This window comes from Salvelinus namaycush, chromosome 20 (genome assembly GCF_016432855.1).
Source record: "Salvelinus namaycush isolate Seneca chromosome 20, SaNama_1.0, whole genome shotgun sequence".
NCBI classification, from domain to species: Eukaryota; Metazoa; Chordata; class Actinopteri; order Salmoniformes; family Salmonidae; genus Salvelinus; species Salvelinus namaycush.
This window is the reverse complement of record NC_052326.1, coordinates 46,811,745-46,836,750: the sequence shown is the minus strand read 5'-3', so window position 1 is coordinate 46,836,750 and position 25,006 is coordinate 46,811,745. Positions and strand designations below refer to the sequence as shown.

Below are 25,006 nucleotides of genomic sequence, written 5' to 3'. Positions count from 1 at the left end.
GCTATGTTTAGTGCAGTCAAATGTAGGTTACGTTGCTTTGTATCACCATGTCAACACGATTTAGCATATTTCCTAATAACTACTAATAACTAGTGATGGCAGGAACAATGTTATGAGAATTGAAATTTAACCAAAAATTGGGCCAGTTCAAGTAAATGCCTCCTTATTCTGGGAACAATGGGTAGTTTGTTCCTATTTTATGTGTTTTGGGTTTGATTATTGTCGTCCCCCCCTCCCCGAGACATTCTCTCACCAGAGACTCATCAGGGTGGAGGGTTGTGGTCATCTGTGGCCATCTTATATGTGTTTTATAGAGGCTGATGTCAGCAGTGTATAAGGCAAGGCTGTTTTCTAATGAATTACTTCAGCAACCCACATGGAGTTATTGCAGACATGAAGAGGCACATGGGAAATGGGATGGGTTGACTAAGCACAGTTCTACCTTCAACCTACAGGTTGGCTGTATTATTATGAATGAATAGTTCTAACCCAAAACATTATCGAAATGTCGGTTAACCATTTTTAACCATTTCCCTAAAATGTACTGTTGCCTTATTTTAAAAGTCAGTGCAGGTTTGATTTTAGCGGGATAGTACCTAATGGCTTCATTGGTCCATATGGAAGAAGCGTTCCCAGTTAAAAGTTTCCCCAACATGCTGTCATATAGCTGTGATATAACTCAACCTTGGTTTCTGGAAGTTGAATGTGTATCTGACAGCGCAACTGTACTTTGGCCAGTTTGTCACTATACACAGGTACACTCTTAGAAAAAGGGTTCCAAAAGGGTTCTTCGGCTGTCCCCATAGGAGAACCCTTTTTAGTTCCAGGAAGAACCCTTTTTGGTTTCAGGTAGAACCCTTTTGGGTTCCACGTAGAACCCTATGTGGAAAGGGTTCTACATGGATACAAAAATAGTTCTACCTGGAACCAAAAAGGGTTCTTCAAAAAGTTATCCTATGGGGCCAGCCAAAGAACCCTTTAAGGTTCTAGATTAGACCCTTTTTTCCAAGAGTGTAGGCCTAACTGTAAGCTTCAGCGAACCCAAATTTGCAGCAACAGGCGGGTCACAAATAAGACTGAATGACTTGATTGGAGCAAGCATACTAATAGATGTTGTTCTATCAACATGTTAAATGTGCAACCAGAGGGAAAACAATTCTAAATCACCTGTACTCCACACACAGAGATGAGTACAAAGCTCTCCCTCGCCCTCCATTTGGTAAATCCGACCATAACTCTATCCTCCTGACTCCTCCTTACACGCAAAAATTAAAGCAGGAAGCGCCAGTGACTCAGTCTATAAAAAAGTGGTCAGATGAAGCAGATGCTAAACTAGAGGACTGTTTTGCTATCACAGACTGGAACATGTTCCGGGATTCTTCCGATGGCATTGAGGAGTACATCACATCAGTCACTGGCTTTACCAATAAGTGCATCGAGGATGTCGTCCCCACAGTGACTGTACGTACATACCCCAACCAGAAGCCATGGATTACAGGCAACATCCGCACTGAGCTAAAGGGTTGAGCTACCGCTTTCAAGGTGAGGGACTCTAACCCGGAAACTTACAAGAAATCCTACTATGCCCTGCTACGAACCATCAAACAGGCAAAGCGTCAATACATACTACACCGGCTCCAACGCTCGTCTTATGTGGCAGGGCTTGCAAACTATTACAGACTACAAAGGGAAGCACAGCCACAAGCTGCCCAGTGACACGAGCCTACCAGACGAGCTAAATCACTTCTATGCTCGCTTCGAGGCAAGCAACACTGAGGCATGCATGAGAACATCAGCTGTTCTGGGCGATCACGCTCTCCGTAGCCGACGTTTGTAAGACCATTAAACAGGTCAACATACACAAGGCTGCGGGGCCAGACGGATTACCAGGACATTTGCTCCGGGCATGTGCTGACCAACTGGCAGGAGTCTTCACTGACATTTTCAACATGTCCCTGATTGAGTCTATTATACCAACATGTTTCAAGCAGACCACCATAGTCCCTGTGCCCAAGAACATAAAGGCAGCCTGCATAAATAACTACAGACCTGTAGCACTCACGTCCGTAGCCATGGAGTGCTTTGAAAGGTTGGTAATGGCTCACATCAGCAAAATTATTCCAGAAACCCTAGACCCACTCCAATTTGCATACCGCCAAAACAGATCCACAGATGATGCAATCTCTATTGCACTCCACACTGCCCTTTCCCACCTGGACAAAAGGAACACTTATGTGAGAATGCTATTCATTGACTACAGCTCAGCGTTCAATACCATAGTACCCTCAAAGCTCATCACTAAGCTAAGGAACCTGGGACTAAACACCTCCCTCTGCAACTGGATCCTGGACTTCCTGATGGGCCGCCCCCAGGTAGTGAGGGTAGGTAGCAACACATCTGCCATGCTGATCCTACACACTGGAGCTCCCAGGGGTGCGTGCTCAGCCCCCTCCTGTACTCCCTGTTCACCCACGACTACATGGTCAGGCACGACTCCAACACCATCATTAAGTTTGCAGATGACACAACAGTGGTAGGCCTGATCACCGACAATGATGAGACAGCTTGTAGGGAGGAGGTCAGAGACCTGGCCGGGTGGTGCCAGAATAACAACCTATCCCTCAACGTAACCAAGACTAAGGAGATGATTGTGGACTACAGGAAAAGGAGGAACGAGCACACCCCCATTCTCATCGACGGGGCTGTAGTGGAGCAGGTTGAGAGCTTCAAGTTCCTTGGTGTCCACATCAACAACAAACTAGAATGGTCCAAACACACCAAGACAGTCGTGAAGAGGGCACAATAAAGTCTATTCCCCCTCAGGAAACTAAAAAGATTTGGCATGGGTCCTGAGATCCTCAAAAGGTTCTACAGCTGCAACATAGAGAGCATCCTGACTGGTTGCATCACTGCCTGGTACGGCAATTGCTCGGCCTCTGACCGCAAGGCACTACAGAGGGTAGTGCGTACGGCACAGTACATCGCTGGGGCTAAGCTGCCTGCCATTCTGGACCTCTACACCAGGCGCTGTCAGAGGAAGGCCCTAAAAATTGTCAAAGACCCCAGCCACCCCAGTTATAAACTGTTCTCTCTACTACCGCATGGCAAGCGGTACCGGAGTGCCAAGTCTAGGACAAGAAGGCTTCTCAACAGTTTTTACCCCCAAGCCATAAGACTCCCGAAACAGGTAACCAAATGGCTACCCGGACTATTTGCATTGTGTGCCGCCACCCACCACCCACCAACCCCTCTTTTACGCTACTGCTACTCTCTGTTCATCATATATTTATAGTCACTTTAACCATATCTACATGTACATACTACCTCAATCAGCCTGACTAACCGGTGTCTGTATATAGCCTCGCTACTTTTATTGCCTCGCTACTGTATATAGCCTGTCTTTTTACTGTTCTTTTATTTCTTTACTTACCTATTGTTCACCTAATACCTTTTTGCACTATTGGTTAGAGCCTGTAAGTAAGCATTTCACTGTAAGGTCTACACCTGTTGTATTCGGGGCACGTGACAAATAAACTTTGATTTGATTTGTACTGTATTTTATTGCACATTACAAAAACAAAAAAAGTTGTTATGGTTTTCAAAACAGTGTTTCCAAAATAGCCTATTATTTCTGTATCATGACACAGACACAAACACACTTCCACATACGTTGCTACAGTCTATTATCTATCCTGTTGCCAAGTCACTTTACTCCTACCTACAGTATACTGCTGCTACAGTCTATTATCTATCCTGTTGCCTCGTCACTTTACTTGTACCTTACCTACAGTCTATTATCTATCCTGTTGCCTAGTCACTTTACCCCTACCTACAGTATACTGCTGCTACAGTCTATTATTTACCCTGTTGCCTAGTCACTTTACTCCTACCTACAGTCTATTATCTATCCTGTTGCCTAGTCACTTTACTCCTACCTACAGTCTATTATCTATCCTGTTGCCTAGTCACTTTACTCCTACCTATATGTACAGCACATATCTGCATCAATTACCTCGTAACCCCTGCACATCGACTCGATACTGGTACTCCCTGTATATACAGTGCTTTCAGAAAGTATTCATACCCCGTGAATTATTCCTTATCTTGTTGTGTTACAGCCTGAATTGGATGAAATGGATGAAATAAATAAAAAATTCACCTATCTACACACAACCCCCCATAATGACAGGGTAAAAATCTGTTTTTAGACATTTTTGCTAACTTATTGAAAGTGAAATACAGAAATATCTAATTTACATAAGTATTCACACCCCTGAGTCAATACATGTTAGAATCACCTTTGGCAACGATTAAAGCTGTGAGTCTTTCTGGGTAAATCTAAGAGCTTTGCACACCTGGAATGTACAATATTTCCCTATTATTCTTTTCAAAATTCTTCAAGCTCTGTCAAATTGGTTGTTGATCATTGCTAGACAACCATTTACAAGTCTTGCCATAGATTTTCAAACAGATTTAAGTCAAAACTTTAACTCGGCCACTCAGGGACATTCACTGTCTTCTTGGTAAGTGCAGACTTGGCCTTGTGTTTTGGGTTTTGTCCTGCTGAAAGGTATTCACCCAGTGTCTGGTGGAAAGCAGACTGAACCAGATTTTCCTCTAGGACTTTGCCTGTGCTTAGCTCCATTCTGTTTATTTTTTATCCTGAAAAACTCCTCCGGCCATTAATGATTACAAGCATACCCATAACATGATACAGCCACCACTTTGCTTGAAAATATGGAGAGTGGTACACAGTAATGTGATGTATTGGATTTGCCCCAAACATAGCACTTTGTATTCAAGACAAAAGGTGAATTTCTTTGCCACATTTTTTTGTTGCAGTATTACTTTAGTGCCTTGTTGCAAACAGGATGCATGTTTTGGAATATTTTTATTCTGTACAGGCTTCCTTCTTTTTACTCTGTCAGTTAGGTTAGTATTGTGGAGTAACTACAATGTTGTTCATCAATCCACAGTTTTCTCCTATCACAGCCACAGGGTTGGGTAGGTTACTTTCTGAATGTAATCCGTTATATGTCCAAAATTGTAATCAGTAACGTAACTTTTGGATTACCCAAACTCACCAAAGTAATCTGATTACATTCAGTTACTTTTAGATTACTTTCCCCTTAAGAGGCATTAGAAGAAGACAAAAATGTATGTTGCCAAATGATAAATATATATATTGCAGGATAAATCGATGTTAAAGTTTACATAGCCATACATGGATGTTCAATTTTACTTTATGTGTTGGTTATGTAGGCTTCATCTAAACCATCACTTTATAATACATTTAATAATACGATTAAATTATATCTTTACATTAACTAATTATTACAACTACAGATTGCCCCTTTAAGTCTATCAAAAGTGTGTGAGTTTGAGCATGTGTCCATTAGGTCTATGGATGTATTTTTTATCAACATGTTGATACATGTTGACCTGTTTAAAGGTCTTACTCACATCGGCTGCAGAGAGCGTGATCACACAGTCGTCCGGAACAGCTGGTGCTCTCATGTATGTTTTAGTGTTATTTGTCTCGAAGCGAGCATATATGTAGTTTAGCTCGTCTGGTAGGCTCATGTCACTGGGCAGCTCTTGGCTGTGCTTCCCTTTGTAGTATGTAATGGTTTGCAAGCCCTGCCACATCCAACGAGCGTCGGAGCCGGTGTAGTACGATTCGATCTTAGTCTTGTATTGACGCTTTGCCTGTTTGGTGGTTCATCGGAGGGCATAGTGGGATTTCTTATAATTTTCCGGGTTAGAGTCCCGCTCCTTGAAAGTAGCTCAGTGCGGATGTTGCCTGTAATCCATGGCTTCTGGTTGGGGTATGTACATACGGTCACTGTGGGGACGACGTCATCAATGCACTTATTGATGAAGCCAGTGACTGATGTGATGTACTCCTCAATGCCATCGGAAGAATCCCGGAACATATTCCAGTTTGTGCTAGCAAAACAGTCCTGTAGTTTAGCGTCTGCTTCATCTGACCACTTTTTTGTTGACTGAGTCACTGATGCTTCCTGCTTTCATTTTTGCTTGTAAGCAGGAATCAGGAGGATAGAATTATGGTCAGATTTGACAAATGGAGGGCGAGGGAGAGCTTTGTATGCGTCTCTGTGTGTGGAGTATAGGTGGTCCAGAGTTATTTTCCCTCTGGTTACACATTTAACATGCTGATAGAAATTTGATAAAAACGAATTTAAGGTTCCCGGAATTAAAGTCCCCAGCCACTAGGAGCGCTGAATGAGCGTTTTCCTGTTTGCTTATGGTGGAATACAGCTCATTGAGTGCGGTCTTAGTGCCAACATCGGTCTGTGGTGGTATGTAGACAGCTACGAAAATTACAGATGAAAACTCTCTAGGTAGATAGTGTGGTCTACAGCTTATCATGAGATACTCTACCTCAGGCGAGCAAAACCTTGAGACTTCCTTAGGTATCGTGAACCAGCTGTTGTTTACAAATATACATAGTCCGCCCCCCTTGTCTTACCAGACGCTGGTGTTCTATCCTGCCGATACAGCGTATAATCAGCCAGCTGTATGTTGATAATGTCGTTGTTCAGCCACGACTCTGTGTAGCATAAGATATTACAGTTTTAATGTCCCTTTGGTAGTTTAATCTTCCTCGTAGGTGATTGCATGTTAGCTAGTAGAACGGAAGGCAGTGGGGGGGTTTATTTGATCGCCTACGAATTCTCAGAAGCCAGCCAGACCTCCGTCATCTTTTTCTCCATCGTCTCTTCACGCAAATGACAGGGATTTGGGCCTGTTCCTGGGAAAGCAGTATGTCCTTCACGTCAAACTCGTTAAAGGAAAAAAAAGCTTCTGCCAGTTCGTGTTAAGTAATCGCTGTTCTGATGTCCAGAAGTTATTTCCGGTCATAAGAGACGGTAGCAGCAACATTATGTACAGAATAAGTAAAAAAATAAGTTACAAACAATGCAAAAAAACAAAACAAAAAACGCATTCGGTTAGGAGCACGTAAAACTTCAGCCATCTTCTTCGGCGCCACGATACGAGCAGTTTCCTTCTTCTTCGGGAACTGAGTAAGGAAGGATGTCTGTATCTTTGTAGTGACTGTGTGTATTGATACACCATCCAAAGTGTAATTCATAACTTTCCCATGCTCAAAGGGATATTAAATATCTGTTTTTTTACCCATCTACCAATAGGTGGCCTTCTTTGTGAGGAATTGGAAAACCTCCCAGGTCTTTGTGGTTGAATCTGTGTTTGAAATGTACTGCTTGACTGAGGGAGCTTACAGATAATTGTATGTGAGGGGTACAGAGATGAGGTAGTCATTCAAAAATCATATTAAACACTATTATTGCACACAGAGTGAGTCCATGCAACTTATCATGTGACTTGTTAAGCACATTTCTACTCCTGAACTTATTTAGGCTTGCCATAACAAAAGTTTATTTTTACAGGGACAGTTCACATTAATCAACGTTTCAGTGAAAGTGCCGGTTAAATACTTATTAACTCAAGACATTTCAGTTTTAACATTATGGGGTATTGTGTGTAGGTCAGTGACAAGAAAAATCTAAATTTAATCCATTATAAATTCAGTCTGTAACACCACAACATTTGGAAAAAGTTATCTGAAGGCCTTGTACCATGTTGTTTTCTACTCCCTATACAGTATATAGCCATGTTGTTTTCTACTCCCTATACAGTATATAGCCATGTTGTTTTCTACTCCCTATACAGTATATAGCCATGTTATTTTTGCTAATTATTTGTATTCGTTATTCACTAAGTATATATTCCTTGTATCACTATTTCAATGATTATTCTTTTTTTTTATTGGATAATTTTGGGGGGCAACTTTTTATCTTATCTTTAACTCTGCATTGTTGAAAAGGGACCCATAAGTAAGCGTTTCACTGTTAGTCTACAATCTAAGAAGTGTAACAGTATAACTTTAGTCCGTCCCATCGCCCCGACCCGGGCGCGAACCAGGGACCCTCTGCACACATCAGCAACAGTCACCCACGAAGCATCGTTACCCATCGCTCCACAAAAGCCGCGGCCCTTGCAGAGCAAGGGGAACCACTACTTCAAGGTCTCAAAGCGAGTGACGTCACCGATTGAAACGCTATTAGCGCGCACCACCGCTAACTAGCAAGCCATTTCACATCGGTTACACTCACCCCCCTTTCGACCTCCTCCTTTTCCGCAGCAACCAGTGATCGGGTCAACAGCATCAATGTAACAGTATAACTTTAGTCCGTCCCCTCGCGAACCAGGGACCCTCTGCACACATCAACAACAGTCACCCACGAAGCATCGTTACCCATCGCTCCACAAAAGCCGCGGCCCTTGCAGAGCAAGGGGAACCACTACTTCAAGGTCTCAAAGCGAGTGAAGTCACCGATTGAAACGCTATTAGCGCGCTCCACCGCTAACTAGCTAGCCATTTCACATCGGTTACAGAAGCATGTAACAAATAACATTTGTCACTACCAGGCTCCAGAGTGATGCAGCGGCCTAAGGCACTGCCTCTCAGCGCTAGAGGTGTCACTACAGACCCTGGTTCGATTCCAGGCTGTATCACAACCAGCCGTGATTGGGAGTCCCATAGGGTGGAGCACAATTGGCCCAGTGTCGTTAGGGTTTGGCCGTCATTGTAAATAAGAATTTGTTTTTAACTGACTTGCTTAGTTAAATAAAGGTTAAAAAACAACCCACTTTATATTTGTAAATACATCACATGATTATATGTATACTACCTCTTCTATTTACTTATATTAGGCCTACTTGTTATTTTGTATTTTACTCTTTTACTTATTATTGATATTGATCAACTGCACTGTACGTCACGACTCAAATTTGATTTGATTTCCTGTCCAGCTACCCTGGGGCAGGGCTGCGTGTGCTCCCTCACGTGTTCTCGTGCGAGGAGATGCACCCACGTTGAAGACCATGCTGGAAGGAAGAAACCATATGGGGAAAATAAGAGGGGGAGAGAAAAGTACATACATGTGTCCAGGACACTTGGAAAAAATGTAAGATGATTGTCCCGGATGTGCACGCAATTTTCATCCAAAGTATGAGTTCTATTGCGTAATTTAATTGTTGATAAAAGTAGGCTGTTTTAAAGACATTGGACCTATTTCAAGAAGCCGAACTGAAGAAAGGTCCTCCTGTTAGCAATGCCATCATCATTCTTATCAATTAGAAATAACGTTTGCTGTTGCGCAATTTGATATGTAGGCCTAGTTTATTGGAGGTTTTATACTGGAAATGCATTCACTGCAAATGTTTAAACCAGCAACAGTAGAGAAAGCATTGTTGTGTTAATTTCACATTACATCATTCCTACACCCCTACTTTAAGAGAATGGTATAGTCTTTAGATTTGCCCTCCCCTCCTTGAATTTTTGCTCCGCTAGGCTCAAATGTTGATTGTGTGAGATAACGCCATTGAGCAGTGTGATCAAATCATCCTCACAAACATTGGAAGGTGTATAAATAACAAGCGCTCGTTTGCGTTTTAGTCGAAAGGTATGAAAGGAAAGCAGTGTATACCTAATTTCCTCGTGTATTCGCTTTTAACGTGAAGACATCCATGGATACAGGTGACAACAGACGTAGACGGGCGAGGAGTGTGAGAGCCAAAAGAACTGGTACGCAAGATGCGTCTGCGAAAAGGGAAAATGCAAACGTCCTAAGATCTTTGAGTGTTGGGAATACAGACGACAATGATGCCATGGAGGATGACGCTGGATTTATCAAAAATTGGAGTTTGGAGCGAAAGGTCATGGCTCCGCGGTACAGTTTACTCCGTGAGGTCGGAAGGGGCAGCTATGGCGTGGTCTATGAAGCGATTGCACGGAGGTCGGGTGCAAGCGTTGCAGTAAAGAAACTTCGATGCGATGCACCAGAAAATGTCGAGCTTGCCTTGGCAGAATTCTGGGCCCTGGCTAGCCTTGAGAAACGACACGAGAATGTGGTGCAATTGGAAGAATGTGTGCTACAAAGAAACGGTATGGCTCAGAAAATGAGTCATGGGAACAAGAGATCCAAGCAGTACTTGCGGTTGGTGGAGACTTCATTAAAAGGTATCCAACCTATGATGATTGTGTGGAAATCACACTTCCATATAGTTATATATATATATCAATTCACGTTACGTCATTTCTCTATGCCGGCAGCTGTCCTATGGTATATGGTGGGCATTTTGTGTCCGTTCCATTGTCTATTCAGTTCAACGAAAGTGTCAAATGAAACCAATGCGTGGAAGCGATTTTTTTTTTTCCAGTGATGACGTAACCTAATTTAGATGTATTATAGTGGCCTCTTTGTCAAGCCATTGATTATCATATCCACTAGATTGGGCCTTTTTAATATTCTAGTAGTATGAACACCTTACATTTTGACGCTCACCGGTCATTTTCAAGATCAGTCGAGACGGTATAGCCTAGGTCAGGTTGAAGTGAAATGCTTGGAAACGATGTTGCAATTGCTGCTTCATTGTATTAGTTATTGTCCGGTCTTGGGAGCTGTTTTTTGTTTACATGAATACTTCAATCTGAATGCTTTTGAGCAAAGCCATTTGAGATACGTGAGTTGGTGTCACGTACCAGCTCTCATTGGGGGTCTCTGTGAGTGTCGTCATCTTGGAAGCCTCTTTAATGGCTGTGTTGCCCTCTGTTATGCAACTGCTGCTAGCCAGGTCATACCATACTCTGTAAGCCATAGGGTTCACCCTGAAATTTTTGTTTTCAATATAGTATAGAATGTCGATTTGCTTTTTATTTTGAAGCCTTAAGTTTACTTGCGTACAGTTTTATACCACTTGATTTGGTGATGGAATCAGTATTCAAAACACTTATTCAAGTGGGATAATTTATCCACAGAGGACTGTTAATGATTGAGGTTCTCATTCTTCGCACGTAGATACTTTTATCCTGTTTTCAGGTAGGACCGGGACGATACCAGTAATCGCGATACTCATTAGTATTGTGGCAAGGAAATAAAACATGAAAAGGTTTTAACTGCCCTAATGTTGTAAACAAACATTAATTATGGTGTCATCCAGTCACATTTATTTATTGTCCCCAGGTAGGGCACACAATATTTAACATGTATCAGGATTTAAAGGACCAAAGAATAAGGCCTGCTTCGTGTTTTCATTTTTGCCATGGAAAGAATATCGCAAAAAGGCTATTGTCACAGCCCTAGTTTCTGGTAGGCATAATTGTTGTATTTTATAGTGGGTCAAGGTCTTGACAGTTTGCTATGAGTGCGTTCTCTACCACTCTTTCCAGCCACAAGTTCAACTGCCTTGTCATTTGAAGTAGTTTCTCTTGTTTCTATTCAAATTAGTACCTATGATAGGATCACAGTTTGCCTGATTTGATTGCCTCAGTAATGTTGTGTTTAATCCTTTCACCCAGCCAGTTTGTCTTTTTAAATGGGTATCCATTTGATAAACATTCCTACTGATTTCTTGAGGTCATGCTTTGTCACAAAGCTTTGGATAAAGTTGCTCAAGGTTAGACTGTTGTTCAAGTAACAGAGGCATCGTGAACAAAGCAATTGCAGATATCACTGTTTATAATATAGCCTAGGTTAATATGTATTAATGTAGGCCTAGGTAATATTAGGCTTATAAGAAGTTTCTGTAGCACCATAGTCATATCTGTTCCTGTTAGACGGTATTGTCTTGACAGTATACAAACAAGAGAACATTCAAGCTACTCCAAACCTGTTTTTTAACAGCCTAGCCCACTTGTAATTCCTATAGTTGCAGCTTGTCACAACCTTTTTTCCTGGAACACACACACACACTAGATAATGGGAGTAGGATTAACTGAGGTTATAGACTGAAATGTCCTATATGGCTTCCTTGGCGACACTACAGCTGAAAGCGATGGATTTTGTAATTAAAGCATCTTATGTGTCAATTTTGTAATATTTTCTAGTTTGGGTATTAAACTGTGATCAGAAAAGGAAACCTCTTCATTACCTCGTCATGATTGTCTTTTTGTCAAGCTAATCATTCATCCGTTTATAATTTCCTTTATTTTTCACAGTATTGGCTCATTTGGTATCCATGGTTCTGTAAGGTGGGGGTTCATTTGACTGTTTAGTACTGCTGCACTTTTTAAAATTCATGTCCATCCATTGCAGGTGAGCGAGTGCTGAGCCACCCAGAGGAGCCCTGCTACCTTTGGTTCGTCATGGAGTTCTGTGAAGGTGGAGACCTGAACCAGTTCATCCTGTCGCGACGACCTGACCCACTGACCAACAACAGTTTCATGCTCCAGCTCACCAGAGCCGTGGCCTTCCTGCATGAAAACAACATTGTTCACCGAGACCTCAAGCCTGACAACATCCTCATCTCTGAAAAGTCAGGGACACCAGTTCTCAAAGTCGCCGATTTCGGCCTCAGCAAGGTGTGTGCCGGCCTAGGGGGCGCTGGGAAGGACGACGAGGACAAGAACAAAAACGCTGTCAACGTCAACAAGTTCTGGTTGTCGTCGGCATGTGGCTCAGACTTCTACATGGCACCCGAGGTGTGGGAGGGCCACTACACGGCCAAGGCGGACATCTTCGCCCTTGGCATCATCATCTGGGCAATGCTGGAGCGGATCACCTTTATCGACGCTGAGTCCAAGCGCGAGCTGCTGGGAACTTACGTGAGGCAGGGAGCCGACATCGTGCCAGTTGGCGAGGCACTGCTAGAGAACCCAAAGATGGTACTGAACATCCCGCAGAAGCGCAAGTCCTCCATGTCAGACGGGGTGAAGAAACTTTTGCAGGACATGCTGGCGGTCAACCCTCAGGACCGGCCCGATGCGCTTGAGCTACACAACAGGATGGACCAGCTCACATGTTCTGCGTGACCCCCCCCCCCGAGAATCGGAACTAGAACTCTTCCCAAGGTACTTATCCATACATTTAATCTTTTGTCTTGTTTTTGCATTGTCTACAAGCAATGGTTGTTTCACGCTGGTTGTTTTGTCTAGATGTACTTTATTATTCACAAGCACTGTTCGTTTGACAGATTGGCTTTGAAAGATGTCTCCGTGGCCCAGTAGAGAGGTATGCTTAGTCACAGAAGGTTCTGGTCAGGGCATCGGCTCATAAGTTCCAAATGTTTGTGCTGCCTGCTCCCCAGATGTTTAACTGAATTCCTTTAGCCCCAGCAGTTTAAACTGGTTGAGGAGTACAGGGCTTTCTTCCTCATCCCAGCTGAAGGGCTGCATAAATGCAAGCCAGCAAAGAGATTAATTAATGGAAAATGTAATACGTTTTTTAATATCAAGGCACGTCTTGCATATAACTGCCAGAAGCATCCTTGATTTGTTTTGTTCATAACACCACTTAGGAAAAACTGTTATCAGAACAGGAAACATAAACTGCTGTTAAGTCAATACTCCCTATGGGAAACGGCTAGCATTATGTCAGGGCTTGACTGAACAGCGTGTACTGTAAGTCCTCCATAGGTGTATCCATGTGTAGAGAAGAGCGCTGTTCTCAGTAGATATAGACTGTGTTTGTGTCATTTCCATGACCACCAACATGTGAAGTTCATAGGAGCATGGAGCGTAGGGGCGGCAGGTAGCCTAGTGGTTAGAGTGTTGGGCCAGTAACCGAAAGGTTGCTGGATCGAATGCCGAGCTGACAAGGTAAAAATCTGTCGTTCTGCCCCTGAACAAGGCAGTTCCCCAGTAGGCCACCATTGTAAATATGATTTTGTTCTTAACTGACTTGCCTTGTTAAATTAAAAATAATATAATTATAATAATAAAATAATCTCCATGGACAGAGAGCTGAGGCTTTAAATCCCCCTTTAAACCAGTTACATAACAGGTTGGTGAGAAATAGGACAGCATCAGTAGACAAGCCAAACAATGACAGTCTGCATACAGTCCTCAGTGGTAACCACAATGGATTTCAAATAACTGCAGAATATATGAAATACTAAAATTACTCTGTGGATTAATTCATGAGGATCCTAATAAAATATTATAGAACCACGTGCTTTTTAGGCAAAGGACCATGTTACTGTGGATTTAAATCTCTCATGAGTCTTAATAATTCACATACAAGCGACTGTACTCCAACTGTAGAATTCGCCCAGTATATAAACCCCCCCAGTACATCCGCCTAATGTGACCCGGTGGAGCTACTGTCACTAAAGTTCAAGTAGATTTTCCTATTTCTTTTTGATGTAAATGTCATGTTTTATAGAAGGGTTCAGACTTTTACATTTTTTTTGTGGGGGGGGGGGGCTTGTTTTTCAAAAACTATTAACTTACTCGTGTAGTATCAAGGCACGTAAAAGACATGAACAAAAAACACCCAAATATGTCCTTTTTAGAAACGGACACTCTCAGTATAGTGATGGTCTTTAGATGTATTATACATGAAATTGTCATTCCAAACTTTATCCGCAACACTATATTCCATTTTGTGCATGACAAGCCGTTTCCTCTACCAGCTGTGCTGCGTGGGCTGTGTCTGTACAATAGAGACACACTCGGCCTCCACAACTGCGTGGGGGAAACGGCGCGACTCGACCAAAATTGATTATAACGTTGCGGATAAAGTTCGTAATGACACAATTTCATGTTTACAACATCTAAAGACTTACGTCGCTATACTGAGAGTGTGTCCGTTTCGAAAAGGACGTATTTGGGTGTTTTTTGTTCATGTCTTTTGTGTGTCCTGATACTGCACAACAAGCATTGAGGAAGTGAATCGCAGCTGGGCAAAGTTTCCAAAAAAAACAAGCTAAATCACACAAAAAAAATTCTGGACCCTTCTATAACAAGCCATTTACATCAAAAATAGAGATTTACTTCAAAAAAAGGCAAATTCTCCTTTAACCGTTTCCTTATCCTATCACGAAGCCAGGCTTTAGAAGAAGCAAGGTTGTCGTGTCTTGAAAATGGTATCATCTGTAATCAAGTTAATAAAAATTCCAGTGCAGAGTGCCTAACTAACAAAATCACACGGTCACAAACTAGCTTCTTCATACTTAAGGTGATGTCACATACGACCCAAATATGACCCTATTACCGGGTTGTGTTTTTGCTGAGTAATGATATGATGATTGTGTCTTCGTGTCATGTTAGGGCCAAGTTTCAGTCAGCTGGGGTTTGTGGCTCAGACCCAGACATTGGTCCCACTGCAGTGGCTGCTGCAGATGAGTGGGACATGTAGGTAGTAGCCTCGTAATGGTCTGCAGCAGGACGGACCACTGCTGCATTGACTCAGCAATACTAAACACTCTGACCTAGGCCACACAATCCTGGTTTTGTAGGCTATAGTAAGATGAATGTATTTATCGTAGTGAATATGGCTGTTAATCAATCTGTTTTTACACACTCCATGCCTGTCTTTCAGACTATGTAAACACACTGGTGAGTGTATAGCCCCTCAGACTAGCTGGTGGTTTGACCAGTTCAGATGTCCTCCGTATGGCCAGTGTGAAAGACCCGGGTGTTTGTTTACCCTGGCACGCATTCAGAGAAGGATTTCAGTGTTAAGAGCCTCTAGTGTTTTACTGTCTCACGCTAGCTGCCGCTGACCCATTTGTGCTTAAGCCACACATTTAGGTCATGCAACACATTTAGGTTATGCAACTGAAAAAGTCAGCTGTCTTGACATAACAGTAGGTTTTTTAATGAGATTCAATTGTTTATGGTTAGGTGTGAATGCTCTCAATTGTGGTTTTAGATTGTGTTCTTTTGTCTTGGCCCTGAACCCCTCCTCCTGCCACCCACACAACCTCGTGATGGAGAGGTTGGAAGGCCTAGCTACATCTCTTTTCCCTGTGACCTTTTTCTTTTTTTTTACAATCATGCTTAATAGAATTTTTGGATCGAATATATCCACTTTTTTGTTTTAACTGAACATTCTTTGCATGTTAGCTCTGACTTAAATTATGCATTTATTTCCTTTTTTTCCCCCTTGTCTCCTCAGGTACCACTTTCAAACTTCCTGGACCCAATGAATCAGTGAACAGTACACTTTACTTTGGAAGACTGTGAAATATCTATCGTGAGAAAAGAAAAAGGAAGCATTCGAGCCAACTGCTAATTGATACCGCAAATGGAATTAGTATTTTATCAGTACAGTTCTCAACCTATATTGTTACAGGGAATGTTTTACTTGGCCTGACATTAATTGTAGATTAATGATTACACATGTACTCCATTTGTATTGATATACCTGTTATATCTGCTGCTTTGTAGTAGGATGGCCATGTTTGGTTGTTTGTTTGTCCTGAATGTGTCTGTTTTGGGTTCACCCTGTGAACCGGTGGCACTGTGTATCAAGACACGTTTGATATATGTTCAACACCTCGGCCACTTTGTGTGCATGCTTCACTGACACCCCACCATCTTGCCCCATCTTCCATTGACAAACTACATTATCCTACAGACATGTTTTCATCCAGTTTCAGTTGAACTTGTCCATCACTTGAAGGCATGACATAAAATGGTGAGCAAATTGTTGATTTGAAACCCAGTGGACTGAAAATATATATTTTTTACAGATGGTCTGTGCACCTTTGCTTAAATGATTTAAATCCAAGTAGCCTAAAATGTAACCCCTTTTTTTATTATGCCCCACCGTGCCTTGATAATCATCTGAAAGTGGGATTGAAATGACCATTTTAATTGTTTACTTTAATTTGACACTTTGAATTTTGACCTTTTTTGGGGGGTTTGGAAAGTGTGCATTTAAAGCCCATGGGTGCCATTTGAGATGTGATGAGATCGATGCTGTGGATATGGTGATATCACCCATAGGGATATTCTTTGATTTAGACTCAGCCCAGTAGTAGGTAAAAAATCTGTTTTAAGGTGTACCGTGTTTTTTAAATATTGGATTTAACTAAGAGACTGGCTGCCACCCTATATCACCTCTCCTCTCACAACTCAGTATATTAACTGGTCATGTGTTTTTGTGAAGTGTTTTTGCCATCTCACACTTTACATAAGAGCAGCATATTGATCTATTTGATTCTGTTTTTAAGATTGTTTGTTTCTAAATTTTAAAAATGTTCTTTGCTTTTTGAGCCATATTGTTGAAGGGTATTATCTTTGAGCTTCCCAAGCACCTGGTAGGATCTTACATATCGCAAATGTGTGACAAACATGGGGGGGGACTTTTTGTTATTTTTATTTTTTATTTTTTCAGGGCAGTGATTGTTGACTATTACTGAGGATCTTGATCACATTTAGAAAAATCTAACCTTTTGATCGCAGGAAATATCGACTGAAATTCACAATTGTTTTGGTACAAAGTTAATTTTAACTACCTAACAAAACTACAATCTCAGATTTTTGTTGCTTTGTAAAGCGTTGCCATTAATTGAGATCACTTTTAGTTCTGCATCTAAGTGTTTTCCTCTTTTGTGGTTTAGTCACTAAGCAGCCATATAGACTTGTTTCCAATCCTCCTTTGTGTATTATGCTACCTCATTTGCCTGCACGTTTGCAGAGACTTTCCTCAACTGAGCCATCATGTATGTGTGTATATTTTTTCTGATTCTTTGGGAAGTGCAGGGTTGTGAATCCCATCGCTATCAGAACTAAGTTTATGTAAGTTGTCTGTTCTATTCAACAGTATTTTTCATATTTGTTGCTTAGTTTTCATTTGAGCAAAGATGGGTCTAAAATGGGTAATTTCTTGTTTAACCTTAATATCTAAAGGGTTATCCAAATTCCACAACTTCTGTCATTTTACAGAAGTTGAACTGGTCAGTTAGGTTTTTTTTCTGTATGATCCTGTACCCATTTTGAGTTTGGTTTGCATTTAGCTGAAGCTTACTTTTAAGGCAGGCAATTGTCTTTCTAATACAATTGTCATCTTTCTCTTATGGTTTCTGCCATGTTTTGATCACCCTTCCCTTGAGAAATATACCTCATGTTCCACTACTTGTTTTCTACCTGGGGTTGGTCAATTGTATGACCTGTAAGCAAGCTCAAGGTCAGATTTTTTTTGTTGTTGAGATGCCTAATTTAATGACAGGGACCATGGAGACAAGTATAAGAGACTGTATTTTTTTTTATTTTTAAGAATCTTATTTATACTACTTTAATTCAGTTTATTTCAAGCTCTTCATGCAATCTTTTTACTCAACTGAAAATATTCCTGTAGTGTGCCATGGAAATGTCCATGGCAGGTTTGCTGTACAAGAGGTGACACCAAATATCCCAATAGTCTCAGATGTACAGTAAAACGAACTCTTCTTTTGCTGCTGGGTTTGGTAAATTACAGATCTACCTGTCAATGTTTAGTAACGTGTGGTTTGCTGCTGATTTAGAGACACACTTTCGTCTCATGTTCTTTACTTTCTCAATCATGCAGAGATTGAGTATTTTATAGTTCCATTTGGTGATTCACACAACAAGCTTCTATGCAACCGTCCCTCACTTAAAACACTGTGCAACGAAGCAGGTTTGACCTGTTTTAAATTTTTGCTATTTTACTTGCTTGTCATCGTTCTCTGAGGGTTTAGAGGAGGGATCTCCATATTGTCGTGATGTGAATTATGCTTCCTATCGTTTCAATGGAATTCACTGTCCTTGGTCTGGTCTTAGAGCTTACTAGAGATGTTAGCTTCAGTGATGACTTCTTTGGTATTGTTGTACATCTTTTTGGTTTCTCTTTCAATAAAGTCTATATACAAAAAGAACATTGTTTTTTTGTCCTTTCTGTAAGAGTTCTAGGAAGTGTGTAGTCTGCCTGGTGAGACTGCAGTAAAACAGTTCCTACCAAAGCACTTTGGCATTGGTTTTTACAACGGTTAGATGATGCCTGTGCTTGTTTAAACATGCCTTAAGCCCAATACCCAAAGGATATTTTCACATGATCATTATCACCTAGTTAAGTAAAGATTAAATATAAAATTAGCTGGGAAGGGGCAAGTCTTTTACAAAGAGAAGCTGTCTCCTTTGAGGCTTGTCTTTTTTGTATTTGTATTATGGATCCCCATTGGTTCCTGCCAAGGCGGCAGCTAATCTTCCTGGGATCCAGTGAAATTAAGACAGTTATACAATTTTAAAAACATTTCACAACACATTGTGCCCCCTCAGGCCACTACTCTACCACAAACATCCGTGTGTGTATGTTATCGTGTACGCATGTGTCTGTGCCTGTGTCTCCACAGTCCTCGCTGTTCCATAAAGTGTTTTTATTTTTACTGCTTGCATGAGTTACTTGATGTGGAATAGAGATCCATGTAGTACTGTGCATCTCCCATAGTTTGTTCTGGACTTGGGGATTGTGAAGAGACCTCTGGTTGCATGTCTTGTGGGGTATGCATTGGTGTCCGAGCTGTGTGCTATTAGTTTAAACAAACAGCTTAGTGCATTCAACATGTCAGTACCTCTCACAAATACAAGTAGTGATGAAGTCAATCTCTCCTCTACTTTGAGCCAGGAGAGATTGACATACATATTATTGTTAGCTCTTCGTATACATTTAAGGGCCAGCCATTCTGCCCTGTTCTGGGCAAATTGTAATTTTCCTAAGTCCCTCTGTGGCACCTAACCACACGACTGAACAGTAGTCCAGGTGGGACAAAACTAGGGCCTGTAGGACCTGCCTTGTTAGTGCTGTTTAGACAGTGCTTTATTATGGACATACATCTCCCCATCTTAGCTACTGTTGTATCAATATGTTTTGGCCATGACAGTTTACAATCCAGGGTTACTCCAAGCTGTTGAGTCTCATCAACTTGCTCAATTACCACATTATTCATTACAAGATTTAGTTGAGTGAATGATTTGTCCCAAATACAATACTTTTAGTTTTGGAAATATTCAAATCAAATGTTAATTGTCACATGCGCTGAAAACAACAGGTTTAGACCTTACCGTGAAACGCTTACTTACAAGTCCTTAACCAACAAGACAGTTAAGAAAATATTTACTAAATAAACAACAGAAAAAAATACAATGAAAAGTAACACAATAAAATAATAACTAGGCTATACATGGGCGTACCGGTACCAAGTCAATGTGCAGGGGTACAGGTTAGTCAAGGTAATTTGTACATGTAAGTAGGGGTAAAGTTAGTCCTAACTTACCCATTCTGAATGCAGCTCTTAAGTGTTGTAGTGGTTTCACCTGCTGTGATAGCTGGTGTGTATAGTGTTGAGTCATCAGCATAACTGTTGAATCTCATGAAATACTGGTTTTGTGCATTCTAGAATAACCCCCATCACAACAGATGGGCCTTTTATAGCGGCGATGTCAAATGGCCGTCTCCCTCTAAGCAAGTTCAACAGAGGGAGTCTTGTGTGACTTCCACTAACACTGCATTCACACAACAAAAGTACAGTATGTAGCTATTCAAACGTGCTATTGGCACCGCTGACTGCACAATTCAAATTGAAACGCAGCGAACCCAGAGAGTCTTCTCAGAATCTCACATCCTAAAAAATGTAACTTTAAAAAGATATGATAGAATCTAATCATTGCAAGCAGGGCGCAATGGATCTGCGGATTTCAAAGAGATGTTAGAAGGTGCCAGACTGCCAGTAATGATGTCAACAAGCCCACTCATATTACGCTTAATTAGAATCACCTCATGAAAATCATCTCGTAAAGAACACGGGTAACATGTCAGAACACATCCCAAGTCAAGTCACACCAGGTGAATTCCCCTCAGGGGTGATGCTGTTTTCATATGAAAAGGAGGAAAAACATGACAGAATAACATAACTGACGTTTTGTGTCAGGAAGAGGAAACAGCTCTCCAACAACGGTCTTGGAGGGCGGAGGGCCATAGATAGCATATGAACATGTCAAAATGTGAAGAATTGCAGGGAATTTGCTTAAAGTAACTGTCCAGCGTTTCCAGATATTGAAGAAATATGTCCTATAGTTAATTACAATATGCGTGAGTTCCACTTATACTGCATTTTTAAAATACCCCTCCAGATACCCCTCCATACCCCCTCCATATACCCCCCTCCAGATACCCCTCCATACCCCCTCCAGATACCCCTCCAGATACCCCCCTCCAGATACCCCTCCATACCCCCTCCATATACCCCTCCATATACCCCCCTCCAGATACCCCTCCATACCCCCTCCATATACCCCCCAGATACCCCTCCATACCCCCTCCATATACCCCCCAGATACTCCTCCATATACCCCTCAAGAGAAGAATAATTCGTCATCTCTAACAGTGTATAATTGCAGGATCTGTGTTTTAAAATGTAAAAAACATTCCGGGTAGGACCTGCCAGACGCCCCGCCCCGTCTATTGTTCGCCCCCCAATATCTACACCACAATTTTGCCTTGTGACGCATGGTAAACACAATGACAACTTTATATCGGTACTTTGTCCACCGTAGCTTAGTTTACGAGTTGGTAATAGTTTCTGCAAGTGGCCATTTCTGTTGATTTCTAGAGATAGGATATGAATTATAGGAAAGGCTACAAAGGTTTCTGCCTTACTGACTACATATATGAGTCTGGCAGAGCACCAGTCCCCCAGGGTGCCCTGGGGTGTGACACCAGTGGCAAAATGACAAAAACAAAGGATTTCTTCCGTTGTTCTTTGTGAAACGTCCTTACAAGTCATTTCCCAGCCCATTGTCATTGAGGAACATTAGTAGTGCAACACATGGTCACCTGTGTAGATGACATAAGCATAATGTCCTAACCATGCATGCCTCTACACAGTTCTGTCCTAGATAACAAAGACAGTGTGAGAAAATGGAGGGTTGTGTTCACTGCTCACACAGGCACCAGAGCACCACATTCGGTCCCCCTCTAATTGTGTCACTCCTCCCAGTACAGGCAAGGCACCGTGGGGAGGGTTGTCTAAGAACCACCCCCCTCCCTTCAGTAAGAGCTCCAACAACATGTCCCCTAACAGTGTACTAACATGGCCATACAAGCCAGGGTCAAAAAACCCACAACAGCCCACCAAGAGCTGCTGGCCTCTCGTAAAAACCTATACACTGCAAACATGCCTGGGTTCACAATAGTCATGTGTGGTCACTACTGGGGGGATATATTTTTCACTTTATCAACAAAAATCTCATTAGATACATGATGGAATGGTCTGTTGACTTCAAGATGAGTAATAAGACACGTTATGTGCTCTATGACAAAGCGCTATTGACATTGATGTTGTTTTAAGATCAACGGTGATAAAGGAGAGGGCATGTTTCTTTCCCATTTGCGGAATCCCTGAAGAATTTCCTGGTCTAGAAAACTGGCATAAGGAAGGGTAACATTCCAACTGAAAACAAAGGACCGAAAAATACTTCAATTAACACATTTTCCCCATTTTATTGTTGTTTTCACATCCAGATGGCTGTTAATTAATTAATAAATAGGTACATAATATTACATAACAATTCACACAAGTTCTATTCCACAGACCCACTTTTCTCAGGGGTTACTGATATAGAGGCCCTTGTTTGTGAGGAGCAATCAAACCAGGTGTTCAGTTGGTGGTGCATTTACAAGCATTTTGCTACACCCGTAATAACATCTGCTAAACACATGTATGTGACCAATACATGTTGTTTTTTGTTGTTTTTTTGGTGTCATATGCATATCTACTAGCTTAAAGGAAAATCCACTCAAAAACGTTTTTCATGTTTTTCTTCATTAGTCCACTATTAAAGCTGCAATATGTAACTTTTTGGGTGACCTGACCAAATTCACATAGAAATGTGAGTTATAGATCTGCCATTCTCATTGAACACAAGTGTAAGAAGTGGTACATCTGTTCTATGTGCTCTATTTCTATGCTTCCCATTCTTAAGTTTTTGCATCTTTTACTTTCAGTTTTGTACACCAGTTTCAAACAGCTGAAATTACAAGATTTTGGTTTAATGAAAATATATTTCACAGCGGTTTAAATGGTACAATGTTTCTCTACACCTTTCAAACTCAGTTTCACTGCATTTTTTCATTGTTCCCCTCTAATCAGGGACTGACTTAGAACTGGGACACCAGGTGTGTTTAATTAATTATCAGGTAGAACAGAATACCAGCAGGCACCGGACCTTGTAGGGTAAAGGTGCTCTACACAATCCATGGCTTGTTTTGTCACGTAATCTGAAATTAGGCAAACTATTTGTACTTGCAACCAGGAAATGCCGGAGCGCCTTCTGCATATTGCACCTTTAATACAGTCCCAATACAGTCCCAAAATGTTTTGCATGTCACGATATTGGACACGATATTGGCCTTTCAAGAAGCGAAGTGTCACTTGCCACATCATTATGATGTAAATATGATATGATGTAAAACGCGTCATCATATGATGCAAAACGCGTCATATGATTCAAAATGCATCATCATGATGATGTGGCAAGTGACACTTCGCTTCTTGAAAGTCCACTATCTTGAAAACTTGACCGCTAACATGCAAAACATTTTGGGACTGTGTCAACAGTGGACTAATGAAAAAAATACCAAAATATAGTTTTTGAGTGGAATTTTCCTTGAAGAGGACCAGACTGACATGTGGTAGTAAGTAAGGCCTACACAACAGCCAGCCAACAACCATACAGTACAGCTAAACATGGGAGACAAAGACAAAAACAGGAAGCTACAGCAAGTGTATGGTGGAAGGGGGTTTCGCTAACAGGGGGAGAGTGTGGGCAAGGTTAGGTATTTGCTCACTGAACATGGGGGAGGGGTAGCATCTATGAAAATGAGAGGGTGAGTGGAGAAAGGCTGCTAGGGGGAAGAGGAATAGCGTGTGCGCGCGCGTGTGCGTTTCTATGTCTGGGTGTGTGTGTGCGTGCACATACATCTGTGTGTCTGCACTCAATGACCGGGCAGAGGGAGGCACCTAGAGAATGGCCAGGATCACCAGGGTGGGTTTGCAGCCTTGTGTGTGAACTGAGTCAGTTGCTGATGATGTTATGTCAGCTGACTGATAAACACTGGTGTGTGGAAGGCAAGTCTGAAAGACAGTAACTGATAGCCCAGTGTGTTAGAGCTTAGTAGTGCTTATTGTGACTGAGTAGTACTTTCAATGTAAATGTGTTGTATTGTTTACGCCACACCTAGACTAATAGGTCTAGAGGCAAAATAGAGGGGCAATCGTACTACTGTAATGGGGAATTAAACCAAACACTGTAGCTAATCTTCTAACGTACGACATGTTTGTTTGTTTGACAGATTATTCTATTGTATGGATGTGTCTTAATCGCCACAATGGCCAACACGCAGTACAGTTGCGTGGTAATACGCAAACACATACTGATGTAAGCTTTATCATATTACAAAGCCAGAGACCGTTTCCAAGTACAGGTATTCAAATATCTTTTCTCTGCCAATAACCTGTCAGGTAAACTCACTAGGCACGCGGCCATCAAATATCTACTTCTCTCACATTACATGCCTCGACGCTCATAGAAAAAACAACAAAACTTCCACTAATCCATGAGCACAGCCGATTGGGCCTTTGAAGCTGTCAGATGTGTTTAACAGGTGATTTAGGCTGATATAGTATGACAGATTTCTGTGGCTATTGATCAAAACAAAACAGCCTGACAGAGCGCACCAGTATAATCCCATTTAGCAGGAGCACGCAACCCCAAACCTCTAACCTTATACTTTTTCTCACACTACTGAGCTATTCCTGGGCTGGCTACGCATCCATCACTACTGAGCTATTCCTGGGCTGGCTACGCATCCATCACTACTGAGCTATTCCTGGGCTGGCTACGCATCCATCACTACTGAGCTATTCCTGGGCTGGCTACGCATCCATCACTACTGAGCTATTCCTGGGCTGGCTACGCATCCATCACTACTGAGCTATTCCTGGGCTGGCTACGCATCCATCACTACTGAGCTATTCCTGGGCTGGCTACGCATCCATCACTACTGAGCTATTCCTGGGCTGGCTACGCATCCATCACTACTGAGCTATTCCTGGGCTGGCTACGCATCCATCACTACTGAGCTATTCCTGGGCTGGCTACGCATCCATCACTACTGAGCTATTCCTGGGCTGGCTACGCATCCATCACTACTGA

The 25,006-nt window shown here is 41.8% G+C and overlaps 1 protein-coding gene across 1 annotated transcript; it reads left to right on the top strand.

Annotated features, from left to right (window-relative positions):
• Positions 1 to 9,407: 9,407 nt before the first annotated feature.
• Positions 9,408 to 18,666, top strand: LOC120065432 (serine/threonine-protein kinase 35-like). Its single transcript, XM_039016436.1, has 3 exons — positions 9,408 to 10,069; positions 12,144 to 12,898; positions 15,948 to 18,666. Exons 1-2 carry the CDS (start codon positions 9,577 to 9,579, stop codon positions 12,857 to 12,859), a joined length of 1,209 nt encoding a protein of 402 aa, XP_038872364.1. The 5' UTR covers positions 9,408 to 9,576; the 3' UTR covers positions 12,860 to 12,898; positions 15,948 to 18,666.
• Positions 18,667 to 25,006: the final 6,340 nt, after the last annotated feature.